Raw genomic sequence first — 15,756 nt, 5'->3', positions numbered from 1 at the left:
GCATTAGGTAACAGTATTGAATTCGTTTGGCTTGTTAACAAGCATGGAACGAAATCTTATCTCGTTACAAGCGTGGCTTGTTTAATTGCTCCGCGAGGAGAAATTCTTTACGGGGCGACAAAGTGCTTCGTTCTCCGATTCCGCAGTCATTTCGAGGAACTCCGGCCGCGAGCACCTTTAGTAAATCTCTCAACGTCAAGGTGTTCCGAAATGCAATTATACGCGACTGCAGCCACGTAGGTGCAGTGCAGCTATATGTGGCTGACCGTATTTACGTGTGCCAAGTAATGCGAACGGCGTGCAAGCGTCGAGTTTCGTCGTCTCTTGGAACGTGAGCCAGGCGTCCCGGACGTCTTACCTTGGTTAACATAAATGTAACGCTATACTCCGCCCCGGCTGCATATACATCGCACTAGATGTCAAATCCGCGTTCTGTCTCTTTGACAACTGCATGTACTCGCATTCTGAAAATTGGTAAATATTGTCTTCAGCTTCGTAGAAAGTTGTGACAGCTAGGTCTTGACTTGTGAGAACAGATTGCGAAGAATAAGGAGGAAAACATTGAGTATTGTGAGCCGGTATCGATATCCAGTAAAAATTTACAACCGTCGAGTGAGTTTGTCATCGTTTACCTGCTAAAACCAGAAAGTATTATCTTTTTTTGGAAGGTTTACCGGCTAACCATCTTCTATTGTTCTATATCGGATAGGTGAGAGTTACACCAAATAGGCTCATTGTCTTGGCAGAACAGCGGGGCTCTTCGACCCCTTCATTGTCTTAAAGTTTCTAGGTGTTGTGGCCTGAAAACACACCACGGTCAGTCTCTACCCCTCTCCTACCTAAACTTTGTCAAACTCTCGATGGAGAATTACCAAACCAATTAGCGGCATAATGCGGTCGACAAGATCCGCGGCTGAGTGACCGGTGGCGATGAGAGAAGATCTTCTATCTCCGTTGAGCAACGTAACTCCAGGATTTGTACACCCGAATAGACGCGTTACTGGATTACTGGAGAATTACTGACGATTACCATTCGGGAACCAAAATCACCTGGTCGTGTAGGACGAGAAAGTTTCGTCGACACTACGAAGCCACGATGACCTTCCTTGCCATCATCTCATCCTAAAGTCGATGTGACCCACGGTACTCGGGACTCGGGACTCGGGGACCATAAACCATCCCGGGGTGCCGAGAAGGACCGATCCGGACGAAGGACAGTTTTATGGCGGCTTCGGACCCTTTGTCTAACGCATGTCAGGAGCTCCCCTCGGCTACGACCACGGTCCCTGACGGCAGGAAACCCGTCAAGGATATAGGTGCACAGGATTGCACCGATCGAGGTACCCACTGCCTTCGGTCCTTCCGTGAAAATCAGCCCGCCATAAAAGGCATGGTTAGCTAGCTGGCTGGTTCGAATGTTCCGCAATTCTACTGGCAGCATATTCTCGACATCAGGTCTTTTCTTGCTATTCCGAATTCTTTGAATTATCTCCAATATAGCGCGACGCGAAAATGTTACATGAAAATACGGGCAACTCCAATTAATAAATTACACAATCTAGTATTGACCACAAGATGAAGTTTCAATGGCATTCGGTCAGTTTGCGTTAAGAAAGAAAGGCGGGTGAGAAGTCCTTGTCACTCCCCCGCACCAGCACATTTCATTGTAAGCTAAACGATGACCTGTCTGATTCGGTGTTATTTCCGACGTATCATTAGCGGACCCATCCTTGATCCGCACCATTATTTTGAGGCGCTTCAATTCCTGACAGACATTAAGAGACGGACTGCCGGTACGGGTCTTGGCAGACGGAGTGGCCCCATCGGAGATGAGGATTGGAGCGATGGGCTCCCCCGTTGTGCGGCGGTCGGACTTCAAAGTGTCCAGACTTCATCGTCGATATTGGGATTCGATCAGCACCGAAAGATTAGAAGAAGACTCCCCTGTCTTAGGTCCGCATGACGCGACGACCTTCTCTCTTCTCCCCTGTAGTATCTCCTTCTCACAACCGTGTCACTTCGGGAGCTTCGACATTTCTGTGGCAAGATTTTGAAATATCTAGACAAGACAACGCGAAGTGGAAGAAGGCGAAGGTGTCTGGAGAGCCGCTACCTGTCAGCGAAGATACCCCGCTGTTAAGAAGGTGGCCAAACTTGTCAATTTTGACTAAGGCCTGGTCTTAGGGGTGGCCATGGGCACGCCTCGAGATTACAGGTGCAGCTAATCGTTGAGCTCCATCGTTACGGTACACCGAAAATTATTATGCATAACTTGCTAGGCCCCAGAGTAGTAGATGAAATTTTTCCATAAAAATGTTTCAGTAAATTTCAGCGTCACATGTTTCTTGCGTGAATTGACTAAATCCAAGTATCTTCAACTGAGAATGCGAATCAAGTGACCTTGAACGGTAATCCTAACCCTGTGTCAGACTGAACATACCCAAGCCAGGGAAGCAAATGCCAAAATAGATAAGTTATACGGTACCGAGCAAATAAAATAGGATTCAGGTTTACCGGCTTATCTATAACGAAAGTGGCTAAAGTGAAGAGTTTTCGAATTGTGTTCCGAGCTAGCAAGCTTCTGCAATAATCGTTTGCGGTAATTGTTGGAGCGATACCCCGTGGCGAGTGGGTATTGTCTGAGTACTTTCTACGGTTCAGACCCAGGACGACAGCTTTCTTGATTTGCTCAGGTGTACAGACGGCGAGTGGCGGCTCGCTCAACATCCAGACAGCGAAGGAACGTTCAGCCGGGCTGCGAGCAGTTTCGGGCTAACGTAGCGTGAGATTCTGTGAAATATCTTTGCACTTTGGCAAAAACTGGGTTTCGTGATTCAGGCGATGCAGGAGCTTCGGATTTTGACTGGGGCATAAGTCGTCTGCCAGTGCACCGTGCTAATGCAGTCAGCGTGCGTCGGCATTTCCTTACAGCCGTGTTGAACTCACGAGAGAGGTTCGACGTGTGGAAGTTGCTGATTTAACAACAAGAATATTCGTTTGACCGTACCGCGTTCTCGGTCATCCTCGTTTATACTGCCCTATTGCTATTGGAAAGGTTGGATTAAACAATAATACAACTGTCATGCAGAATTGCAATGCAATGCACAGCTGTGACTTTATGATAGGCAGTAAAAAAATCAACGAGAAAACATAACTTTACGCATTTGTTTACACGGTTCCAATGAAAATAAGATTCCTTAGTGAGTACTGAAACAAACGCAATGAAATTACGTGTGAGCATTCCAAACTTAGTACCGTTTTTCACCTGTTGATCGTTTTAACTGATCGAGATTTCTTTCTTTTTCTCTTGTCAAGAACAATCATGACGTCACTGAATATGTATTTCCTAATTTGTTAAAGTTATTTATGTATACTACAGAGCCGCAATCTAGAGTCAAACTGGCTTACTCACGCATCTACAGAATGACCTCGTATATCTTGTGCGAAATGACGTGGGCTGACCGCGACCGTTGGTTAGTGGTTGGTTTGTTTTCTCTCAGTTTTCTTCTTCCGGTAATTGGTTAAAGCCAGTGAATTTAAAAGTCTCTAAAGAGTGTTAGGAGACGCGAGAGTCGCTAATACGAAGGGAATACAATTTTTAGCAGATTTTTGAAATTCTTGAACAAACACACGAGGGGTCTAACCGAACAGCAGAGTTATTGAGTAAGAGTCAGGTGGCGCGACCAAAGCCGTAGTAATTATTCGACGCCCACGTGGCATCTCGTTGGGTCGAGTGTAAATCTTATTACTGACGAAGTAAGCGATTAGCATCCTTATTTCAAACGGTACGAACAGAGGTGGGTAGGTATATACCTACTTACCTATTTCGTTTCTTCTAATCCGCTCACCTCATATCAAGAATGAACAACACCGCCCACTCCATACTGCCCAACTAATTTCCGATAGCAAAGCGATCCTATTCGTTGTTTAAATTTGTCCGACTCTAACGCCGTTTAATGACTCCATCGTTAAAACGTCAGCTGATACTTTATTAGGATCCTGTTTAACAGGTAACTATCAGGATTTACATCGTGAATCGTCATATGCACTCTCTGACTTCCACTTCATCTTCATTATGACATGGTGAGAAAAACGTCTTGCGGCATGTACGTAAGTATACAATTTAGATTGTCACAAAATCGCGAGAATTGATCCGGATAAATTTTCGACACCATTCATGCTCGAAAATTTGCAATTTTTTCTTAGGTTTTCATTGGCTGTTTTGAGAGAAATTTAGGAACTGTTTTCACAATTTTTAAATTAGTTGGTTCGAGTAGCCGGAGTGAAAATGGTAAAGCATCGCTTAAGTGTGAGGCTGCCGCACAAGGTGAAAGAAGGTACGAACAAAAAAAAGAAAAAAGACGCCCGAACGACGTCTACAGTTCAAGTAGATTGGCAAAAGTACTTTGCTTACTTAATTACGTACATACGCGGGGGTTACGCTCGAGCGGATGAATGGTTGCTGATTGGTAACGCGACTCGTTCGGTCAGCATCCGACTGACTTATGCCGAAGGGGCCGCATCTTTTAAACTTGCCAATAAATCGCTTCAGGTAGCCAGCCTGTCGACTGTCGACCCTCCGCTTCGAGGTGTGATGCTCATTTGTCCGATGAATTTGCACTTTTTATTCTTGTATATTTCTTACTTCTCCCCCTCGCCTTTTTTTTTCCTCTTTTTTCAAAAGGTTTTTTCAGACGGTTAACAACAACGCGGAGGCGTCGGTGAGCAAACGCCAACGCAAAGTTTAGCTGCGGAACTTGTAAAAAAAATTATCGCGGTAGTGCTGATTGTCGGTTGTTTGGTAAAAGTATAACCTAAAACGTACCCACGTTCGTAACAGTTTACAGATTAACCATACGCGTAACATTTCAGAAGACAAGTTCGAAAATTAAATTTTGCAAAAAATGAAATCATCTATCTTAGAGCGAAACAAGGCGGTGGTCAATTTCGATGAGAAGTAGAAAGCAACGATGAGAGCTAAACCGATAGTCGACATCTGGACAATGGACTGCGGGTTTAGGAACGTGAAATTCATCCAGAATCATACAAACTTGAAATCTTAACCGAGCATCACATCCGATTAATTAACGGCATTGTCGCCGCACCGCTAAACGCTTTAATCAATGTCATCGGGCCAATTTCCGTTCACCGCTAGCCTCTGTTGGCCTCCGTTGGCCTCGACTGCGTCCCATCCTCGACGCCCCATTTCCCCTTCATCCTCCCCCTCGACGGGAGTCGGGCAGGTCGTCAACGCTATCGCGGTACTCCACAGGAAATTACATAGTCGGCAACCAAAATGACGTAGGAAGTGGTAATTTATCAATTTTTCCTAAATGGCCAATTCTCGATCGGCAATAAAACTTTGTTTCGCGATTCGCCCGACAGTCGGAAAAAAACGTCTGCCAATCAAAGGAGTATCTTCAAAAACCTCAGGTTAATTTTTTTCTCACCACAAGTTTAGGTTTTACTTCCCGAAAACGTGTGATTGAACCGACTTGGTTTATCCTCCGTCTCTTGACGACTCGACGTTGGGACAGGAATTATCCGTCTTCAATGTGGCTCGATTCGATTACCTCCGTAATAAAATCAAATCACTAAGCAATAAAATATTTATAGAATCGTTTACGCCGCGTACATACGTCGGCTTCGGGTTCACCCTCCCCCTGTAACGTGCAGGCTTCGTCCCCAGCGGTTATTCGCTGTTTACCCTCGAGGTCCCCAAGGCTTCCTCGTCCACCACGCACGTTAAACGCACCCCCGAGCTCTCCGTGTCTAGCATATGCTACCTTGCAAATAAAAGCGCTTCATCGGTATAACGCGTCGATATTTACACAAATCGTTTCTAGCTTCTCGCGATCAAGTTCGGTAGAATCATCCTCTGGCTGATTTCTAAATGTTCAGGATTTACTCGGAGTATCTGTATCAGTATTTAGAATGTAGAAATATTTTTCACAATTCACTGTTCGCGCAAAGAATGTATAAAAACAGTTGGAAATAAAATTTTTAATCTAAGAAATTTGAATGACTGAAATATTCTTTAAAATAATGGGAAATCGATTGGAATCGTTGAAATTATTCGAAATCATTACGCATCGTTTGAAATCACACTATCGCGATGAAAAATTCACGCGGTAATAAGCGTCTGAAATCATTGAAATCATTTTAATTCTTGCAGTTAATACCAAATGATTAAGTTTCGTTAAGATACTATTGATTTTCATTTTTTCATGTGCTTTCGTTGATTTCCGATGATTTCAAAGCGTCCTAGGTGGTTTCCAGTGGTTTAATTAAGCGCCCCGTAGATTTTACATGATCGGCACTGAAGATCGTTGTACAAAAATAAATGAATTGGCGATTTGTCACACAAATGCACAGGATTAGGCAGGACATCCGCCGATCCTGAAACCAAGAGAACTTCGGCGAAAAGTGGCGCGAAGCTCGAGGGAGGTTCACCGTATCGAAACGCCGCAGCAGGGGAACACGGTGCCCAAATTGGACACGCGCTGGCGTCCGTCGATCCGTCAAGTCCATCCAGTCGAAGGATCCGGTGCTGGAGCAATGCGTCGGAGATTGAGCGTCATCGGGAAACAGGCCTAAGCGTCACCCTCGGAGCGTCCCAAAAACAGTTGGGGGCTTTTCTGCAGCCGCGTGCAGCTGCAGCGAATTCAGCACGATTTTCAGCGAGCAAGTCGGAAGGTTCTACCGGGGAGGGGAAGTCAGGCCCTAAATCGGCCTCGGGCGGATCTCCCCGCCCCCTTCCCCCGATACGAGAAGTCGTCGTTTTGGCCTCGTCGCCGCTCGTTCTTCCCCCTCGGAGAGGGCGCTGCGATATCGGGCCCAATCCTTTCGCGGTTGTCGATTGAATTGGTCACGGCTCAATTGGAGTGGTTCTTCGACGAGGCGAGGTCTAGTGGCGTGTGTGATCGAACCGGTGCGAAAAAGTGTATGAAAAACTCGTTACGATCACCTCCTCGATCGTCACGCCCGGAACGAATTTCCCTCCGCATATCTCGTGTATTATACACGGCACATGTGTATGGTAGGACTTCGTTTAGACCTTTCGGATGAAAAGAGAACGAGATAATTGTCTCTTTCCCTCTCCCTCTATCGCGAAGAAATTGCAACCTGACGCGAGTCAACGAACTCGGGACGTGTTGGGCTTTCGGGTCCTATACCCAGCGATGGAGTTTAATGGGCATGCGATTTCAGTCTTGGAAGTAAGATAAAAAGAGAAAAAGAAAGAAAGAAATTCACCCGGAGTAGAGACTGTCTACTATATAATGCGAAGACGCGGGCGCAACGTGAAACTTGTTGGACACGTCGTACCTAACCGGTTTATTATAGCTGAACAGTACAAAACTAATAACCACTCTTCAAAGTTCATGCTATAGATATCCTACCTAGACATACGATTATGGTCTACGAAAAAAGTAAATCACTATACCAGTATCGATAACGAGCCTCGCAGTATGAATATATCGAAGGATTATCTTGAGCAATAGAGTATACACTCCATGGTTGGTATTACCTACCAATATTGGTCTCTTTAATCTGAATTCCGACGGTAACTCAAACCTACGTCAAATATTCACCCGATCGCTGATGCGAATATATTCGATTCCTAAAATCGTGGAAGAATCCGTGCACAAGGTCAAGAGAAGATATAAGGCTTTCGGTAAAACAACATAAATAACCGCAGAGGAAAGAGATTTGGAATGTTTGTTAGCCGTGACAGAAAACATGTGTATGTGACGGGGCGCAGGGTAAGTCAAAAAAAAAAAAAAAAAAAAAAAAACGAAGGAAAACTCTGCGGTACGTGATTGGGGAGAGGCGAAAAAGTTGGTCAGTTCTACGAGGGTCCGATGGAGGAAAAACACCGGTCAGAATTCTCTCCTCCCAGGCAGACAGGGCGCCGGGCGAACCACAGGGCCAGTTTGTCAAACGACCCTTCGGAATATCGCTTACCCGACAGCAAATTTGTCTTCGACGAGGAAAACAAATGTCTGCTCGAGGAGCTGCTGCCGCCCTCACCGCCGTCCGACGATGGGGATCACCTCGCTCTCTCCGTGTACCTAGTTACACGTCTCTGCGCAGTGTCCGTCCACTCAAGACCACGTAACACGATAGGCATGTTATACCTTCTCTATGCTCGCACGTGCACGTGCACCGAAAGGTGCAACAGTATTTGTTCACCCATTCGATACGTCGAGTACCGTCGCAGGTGGCGCATTTCCATTGTCACTTATATACCGCAGTCAGCTAGCTCGTGAGCTATTGGAGTCACGGTTATTCCGTCAAAAAACTTGCTCGATGTTTAGTACGGTAATCATCCCTGCACGGTAATGACATCGAAAGGCACCGATGGGTTTAACAAAAACGAGGATTTCATAGTTATGTCTGGACAGTAACGATACAAGGGTTGAACTCGTGGCGTGTATCTGACAAGAGGTACCGAATTGATTTACCAGCACACTTTGAAAGACCATGGAAAACGGTATAAACCACAATGAGAAAGATAAAGAATGGGGGGTAAAAACACCGCCAGAGGGAAAGACGGAAGTGCGAGGGTGATACCGCAGGCAGAGGAACACTTAGCACGTTGGCTTGGTCAATTTTTCCCTCATGCAAGATTATGATCCCACCATTAGACGTCCTTCGTAATTCTTACGGGGAAGTCTCCTGCTGTGTATCCAGATTGAAAGCTCCCACATCCAGGACATTGTTTTCCACCTCACAACGGTCTCCCGCATTCACGCGATGAGATATTTTTTCACAAGACATGATCGTTTCCCAGTGATGCTTGTTCCATGTTGAATTGATGTGATCAGTTTTGTCCTTGATTCTACCGCTGTATCGGGCCTCTAATGATGAAAGTCGACGAACGATTGACTCGTTAAAAAAAAGGCGAATCCGATCGCGGTCCACGATGACAGTTAGACTGCTCCTTTCGGGCGTGCGAGGCCGTCGGTACGTGGATGGATGACGGTGGGTTAATATAGGTGTTAAACTATCTAATGGATTTCCTAGTCGACGTCCTCCTGTGACGTGTTTCTCTCCCGAAGCCTGACTATATCCCCGAAGCGCATAGCGCGACTGTGATTTATCTCGCCTGAAATCAGTGTGCGGTCAGGGGTCACCCTGCAGGTCACGCCTATGCGGGAGTCATAGCTGTTGATTTTCCAAAGAAATTCAAAATGGAAAGACTATGATTCTATCATTTTTCAATATTTTAAATTTGCAATTGTTACTCCAACTAAATATGTTATGATTATTTTTCAGGCGACAAGCTGTTCAATCTGGGAATCGGTGAAAATTACTTGAAAATCAATTAAAGTCAGGCTATATCCGTCAACAGAAGAAGCCACTTGAAAATTATCAACGATTCCCAAGTTGTTTCAAAGCGAAATCGATTTCATCGACCTAACCGAATTGACGATGATTTCGGACCTTTCTGTTTTATCGACAAATTTATCGAATCTTATTTTACACGTTAGTCTTCCTCTGAGAGAACTCTCGAATTTGAACGTTGTGAAGCGAGACGGTTACTCATCAAGTTTGTGCGGTAATTATGGAAAGTTCGAAATATTAACGAAAACAGTGTGAATAATCTACTCGCACGATTTTAGGTTATGGCATGCTAATCCTCATCCGAATACCATACTTTTCTATTCTCATATCAACATAGGTATTTCAATCTCTTCTCAACGATCATACAAGTGTGAAGTGCTACGATGAACCGGATCGCTTCTCGAAGAGAGAATAAAATGGGATTAGCTGGAATCGTCGTAACGAAATTGGAAGGTTGCCTGCATCCCCTACACCATATAGCTCAGCTATAAGACATGAGTAGGTAAAGGAAGTAACTTCCCGACGCGTGATGGCACCCCATTCGGTGGTGCAATGGCAAATCACGCGTGTTTTCGTGCGACTAGGGACATCCACACGGGTTTGTTCCAGTCCCACTGGCTCTCTCTCTTCTTCTGGGGGCGAAGGAAAAAAGAAGAGCGAACCAGCGTCGGTAGTGTTAATGCAGCCTCGAATCCCCGGCATTAAGGAGTCGCCCTTCCACGTCAAGACGCGTTAACGGCCCCCGTTAACGGAACCAGAAACGAATGTCTGTCGTTACGTCGAGGGTGCGTGACGGCACGACGCACGCAAACCGCGCTAATCGCTTTGCGCAATGCCAAAGTTCTCCGATTCATTTGTTTAAGCGCTTTTCGAGAGAAAATTCCACCGATATCCTTTTACTACTATTTCTTCGATCAACCACGCAAATTTTCAAAATAAGAAACTTCCGGTGATTCGACAGCAGTCTACTATTTTTTTCAGAGGAACACGTGGAGGATGAAAAAAAGTCCTGGTGGCGAAACCTCGGCTTTTTCTGAGGGGGAGAGGGGGAGGGGGGGGTTGTGTGTAAATCATACCGCCCCCGCCGGTGTCACGTGATGACAAATGATCGCCGCGATCATCACGCGAGAGGCTATATTATGTACAATCGCGGGCGTCGCGACGCGGATCTGATAAACTTTAATCGCATTAACAACCATTCAAATTATCCACCTTATATGCAGCCCCGCAACTCGACTCATAGCTAGCCTGGTACAAAAGAACGTATTTGCAATGCAAATTGACCCGCAGGTATATGGATATCAACCTGTAATTGTAGATTTTATATTAGCACCGTGTAATACAGACCCGTGAACTTCCCGTGAAATTGCACCTTACAAAATATCGTCACGAAATTCTCGCGTCGACGTTCGTCGGAATTGCTGCCACACGGATTGTAAGAAGTAGAAGAAGAAGAAAAAGAAGAAGAGAAAAAGCAAGTACGTTGAAAGATTAAGTAACCTGTTTATTATACTACTTTTAAGCACATCTCATTACGTTTGGTTTCGATTTTTTTTTTAATTTTAAACCTTGATGGGCAACGCGACAACGTTATTGAAAAAATTAGAAGGTTTGAAAAATTTCGGAATGTAGAGTATCGGAAGTTCCGTGACTGGGAATAAACGGAACAAGCTCAACTAATAATAAGTGACAGCAGTATTCGAATGAAATACAGCGGAAAACATGTGTTATACGAAAGTATAATTATAAAATAATACGAGTAATCGATCGGAAGCTGTGAAAAGCTTGGAAATTGTTATTGAACTCGGATCCCTTGGGAGAGGGGAACGCGAAGTTACATAACCGTGGCAAGGCTGGGTTCTAGCGGGTATTATTGCAGTTCGTATTAGCGGTAATTTTTCCTTTTCTACATATACGTAAGCACCCGCGGCGAAAATACACAATATTTCATTGAAATAGTATTTCAAGTATTTTACTCTGCGCTCCGTTATTCAAAGTCATTACCAATAAAGGCTACAACCGAGTCACAATTCCAACTTAAGCATGTAAATCGGATGATTGGCGAAAAGTAGTGAAAGCGTGAAATTTATTTTAAAAAATTGACAACATTTTCGTTAGTCCGTTTCGAATGGTGGATACCGGATTACCATTTCCGCCTAAAAGATGAGAGATTAAACGGTGGAGATTCCCGAGCCGAGGAGGCGTTGCTGTTAATCGACGCCATTAAACTGAATAAATTAAACGCGAGCTGCGGCATAACGACCATGTTCATTGGATAGTTCGCACCTTTAATCTGACTTCAATCTTCAGCCGGCCCGGCCACGTCTTGTACCTCCACGCGTCGCTCATTAACATGGAATCTTAATTAGGCACAAAACGAGCGGGTGTTAAGGGTGTCCAGATAATCGACAAGATTACAGATAAAAAAAAAAAAAAAACTACGTTTTCACTGTACTCACGATATGCGGTGAGGATTAATTACTCGAATACCGTATTCAATGAACGGTGAAGTGTAACAAGCAATAAATCAAAATGAAAACCGTAATGATTCACCTTCGGACGTGAACGAGTTTAAATCCATTTTGTAAAACACCGAATACTTGTGCAAGCTTTTGCTTTCAGGTACAGTAATAAGTGATGCATGTCCTCGCGCGATCATTTAGAGATTAGGGTCAAAACTTGGCGGCTAATTCTACACGCGTATAGCCATGAGCACAAATTGCAATAAGCCAGTCGTCAGGGCCTGGGCGTCGAATAATTGTGGCTTGTAATAACAGGCAATGATTCCGTGTAGTAATCAAGATGGCATCGGGACCCCGACCCTTGCTTCTATCGTTACGAGAATCTCGAAAGCCCCGGTTCTCCTCGATTGTTGACAAAGAGACGGTAGAGTTACTAGAACGAAAAGCTTTTCCTTCCCCGCAGCAGTCTCGAGTTTACAGAAGCTCTTGTCGTAATGGCAACGCGAACTCTCCGCTCGTTTCGACACCAAAGCTTTTTTTCTCCTCCGTCCCAATTACACGGTATTTGTTAACAATTTGCCGATCGAAGAGGCGATTGCTTGTATACTAAGTCGCTATTAGAACGGTTCCACGCCATTCGGCAAAAAGAACACGACAGTTAATGGTCAAAATAAAATGCGTCTTGGCTCCTGACAAATGATCCGCCTGGTCGTTATATCTTTTTGAATTCTTTGCAAACTGCTACGGGATCAGCAAGATTTACGAATTCGATTATACTGCGGCAATAGGACCGAAGAATTATGACAGACGGTTGTATGTGCACAGCGTGTCGATATTTTATCGAATAACATTCACTTATACACCGGTTAAGAAGAAAATATTTTTCAATTGTCTGAGGCTCTGATATTCCTATTCCTGTTTACTTGATTCGAATTTATTCAGCCTTGACAGTTTCTTTTTACTACAAAGTCGGCAACTTGTGACAACACGAACGAATGTCACACTCGCGATTCTTACGTGCATCGGTAATTTCATTATTTCAAATTATTCAGCCTGATCACGTGAGAGAGCGACTGCTCTGGGCTATTGAATCCAAACGACGTTTATGCACACTGGATAAATTAGTCCATCAACAATTACTCACCATGCACGAACAGACTCGGCATAACATCCATTCTCCGGATTCAGCATTTTTCGCTCGTTTTCAGACCTGTAAAATAAGTGAAAAACATTATGTGAGATACTAATTGTAAAATACCCGAGAGAAAGACTTTTTTCAAATTTTCTTATTTAAACTCAGTTTATTACGGTTTCAGAAAATCCTGCGAGCCTGAAAAAACACACACACAGACACACACAAATTTACCACAGGGATAATGCTTTCATGTTCACCTTGATGTGAAAGTATACCTACAGTTAAACGCGAGTGCAATCCAGAAGAGATAATCACCGCAAGAGTGGCAAACTAATGAAATGACATGTAATTACGGCGATACGTAGGCCGCTTGATCCGAACTGGGAACGACGGTTTTTCTCTGCTAGACACCGTGTCGTGCCTACCAGCCTTAACGATCCGGTTGCCCCGTCGATTTGTTAATAACGACGTCGGGCGTCGCCACGCGGGCAACCCGTCATTACCGTTTCAACGGCTAGTACTACTGAATTAACTATGGAATATGGGACACACCAAACACACGTGCGAGGGACGCTACGCTTCGAATCAGCCTCGATACCCGATAAAATATCCCTTCGTAGAAACCGCCGTAACGTATCGAGGTATAAACACGTGGTCATTAAACGTTGCCGTCGCTACAACGTCACGTTATCGAGGAATTTTTTTACACAGCCACATACGAATAATCTCGAAACAGAAGCTGCAGATTATATATAAATGCGAAACGAGAAAATTCGTGTTATTTTGTTGGAGGAATTTCGGTAGAGATAGTAAGAGAATGCACACTGAGAAAAAATCTCATTTGGTATAGTAAGTAGAAAAATTCAGCAAAACAGGTACCGTTAAAAAAAAACTGTTTGAATATTGTTGGAATTACGAAAAACGAGGTACGCCTAACCATTTTGTTGATTGTAACTCGATGTTATGAGCTAAAATTCTAAGGAAACAAACATGGCGCTGACAGGTCCAACTAGTTGAAAGGTTGAAAAATAGTATGGGAATTTGGCATATTCGCCAAGGCGGATAACGAGCGATATTTTCGAGAATAGGAATTTCAGACGTCGAGCCGAGGGATCGAGAAATCACCGTATGACATACGGCGTGGGTATGATGACCTCGAGATTCACGAAAGTGGGGAATCAAATTACGGAAGAAGGTGTAGAGTAGGTATCCCTTGTGTAATCGCATTCACGTCAGGGTGAAAATGATGATGATGATGATACTTTCGACAGAGAAGCAGGTGAGCCCGCGAAGCAGTGTATAAATTCAAGATCTTAGTCCATATTTCATGCGAAATTCGTTTAATTTATTCATGGGAGGCGTAAAAGGACTGCAGGCGGCAATTGAATTGCAAATGGCAACGTTTAATTTCAGGATTTTAATTGTCTCGCCTTCTCGCCATTCCGGGCGATTATACCCTTGTACATTTCACGCCCCCTTTCTTCACAGAACCCATGCTCACGGTTTCGAATTGCTTCTACATGTGCGGTGCGGTCAATCGATATGCGCGAGTCGTCTTCGTGGTCGCGTAGTTGTCATTAAATCGAAAACAACGCCACGCCGAGGGTCCCTAAGATTTCAATAAGTGAAAGTACAACTTCCACCGCGTCTTGGGCGCGTGCGTGTTTATAAATAAATCTTGGAGATATCCGTGTACATAATCGTTTTTGTTGGTATATGACGCCTTTATGCCTCCGGCGCATAACCGTGTATGCGATTCACGTGCCTAGGGTAACGGGATAGGAAACACTCTTTGGCCCAGGTGTCGTTGAGCCATTCTCAAACGCTGTTCAACGAAAACTAGGAGCTACGATGCCACCGAGTCACACCCGAGACAATAGCTTATAAATCTTTCATTGCAGATAAAAAAAAAATACACGAATACTCCTTTACTTGTCATCAAATAAATAAATATAAACTTCGCAGGCTCTTCGGAACGATTTTTCGTACGGAACTTTCAAAATATACCCCATAGCCGGCTTCCTAAACTATCAGTATATTTTCTAGAGTCGAATCTGTCTTTTAACGGAGTCTGGGTAACCATACATCGCTAATTTTTAACAATTTTATTAAGAGATAATTGGACGTTGAGTATTTATACATTTTTTATATTCGCAATGAAACGATTTTTCTAGAAATTGTCTAGAACGGGTCTTATTTTCAGTAGTTTCAATTCAGTATTGCGATTTGTTCTTTGTAATCAAAATCGGTGCAACGTGCTATAATTAAATATTCAATGATGTCAACGTGATAAAAAAAAAGTGTTTCAGTGAATTTTTATAAAATAGCCGGGTGAATAAAACGAGCCATCGTAGAGTAAAATCGAAATATTTAACTAGATTTGTAAACCTTTTGAAGCGACATCATTAGAAATGAATCATCGCTATCTAAGCCTTTGTGGACAATTTCAATATTTCGTTTTCCTGTATCTTTAAAACAGGATCTGCGCAGCTTACGAATATAATGATTAAATAAATACTAAAAGTACGACTATGTCTCGATAAAACGAATGAAAAGTATCGATTTTTGGCTATCCAATCCCGTTAACGTAAAAATAATACCTGTGATTTTATCAGACTATGAAAGAGGCTGAAGTTAGTAACGTTAACGTAACGAACCCTCGGGGGAAAAAATCATTATTGTACAATTTCTGAATGACCTTCAAGAAGTTTGATCATCATCGTGGTTCACTAAATTTCCGCGAATCCAAAATCTGCGAAGTAACAATTTCTCCTGAACACGCGTCGTTCCTATAACGTTACTAACTTCATC

General features: G+C 43.8%; 1 protein-coding gene across 8 annotated transcripts in view; it reads right to left on the bottom strand.

Annotated features, from left to right (window-relative positions):
• LOC124175042 (transcription factor Sox-2) overlaps positions 1-15,756 on the bottom strand; it is a 304,766-nt gene that overhangs the window by 32,135 nt on the left and 256,875 nt on the right. For 7 of the 8 annotated variants that reach the window (XR_006869067.1, XR_006869069.1, XR_006869068.1 and 4 more), the window contains one exon: positions 12,955-13,020. Coding sequence is in view for 3 of the 8 variants with exons in the window: in XM_046554875.1 (XP_046410831.1) it covers positions 12,955-13,020 (66 nt within the window). In the remaining 5 variants the exon portion in view is untranslated. Of the gene's footprint in view, positions 1-12,954; positions 13,021-15,756 lie in introns of those variants that run through there. The other variant, XM_046554876.1, reaches the window with a different exon arrangement.

The sequence above is a fragment of the Neodiprion fabricii genome, chromosome 2, assembly GCF_021155785.1.
Source record: "Neodiprion fabricii isolate iyNeoFabr1 chromosome 2, iyNeoFabr1.1, whole genome shotgun sequence".
Taxonomy (NCBI): domain Eukaryota; kingdom Metazoa; phylum Arthropoda; class Insecta; order Hymenoptera; family Diprionidae; genus Neodiprion; species Neodiprion fabricii.
This window is presented reverse-complemented; position numbering and strand designations above follow the sequence as displayed.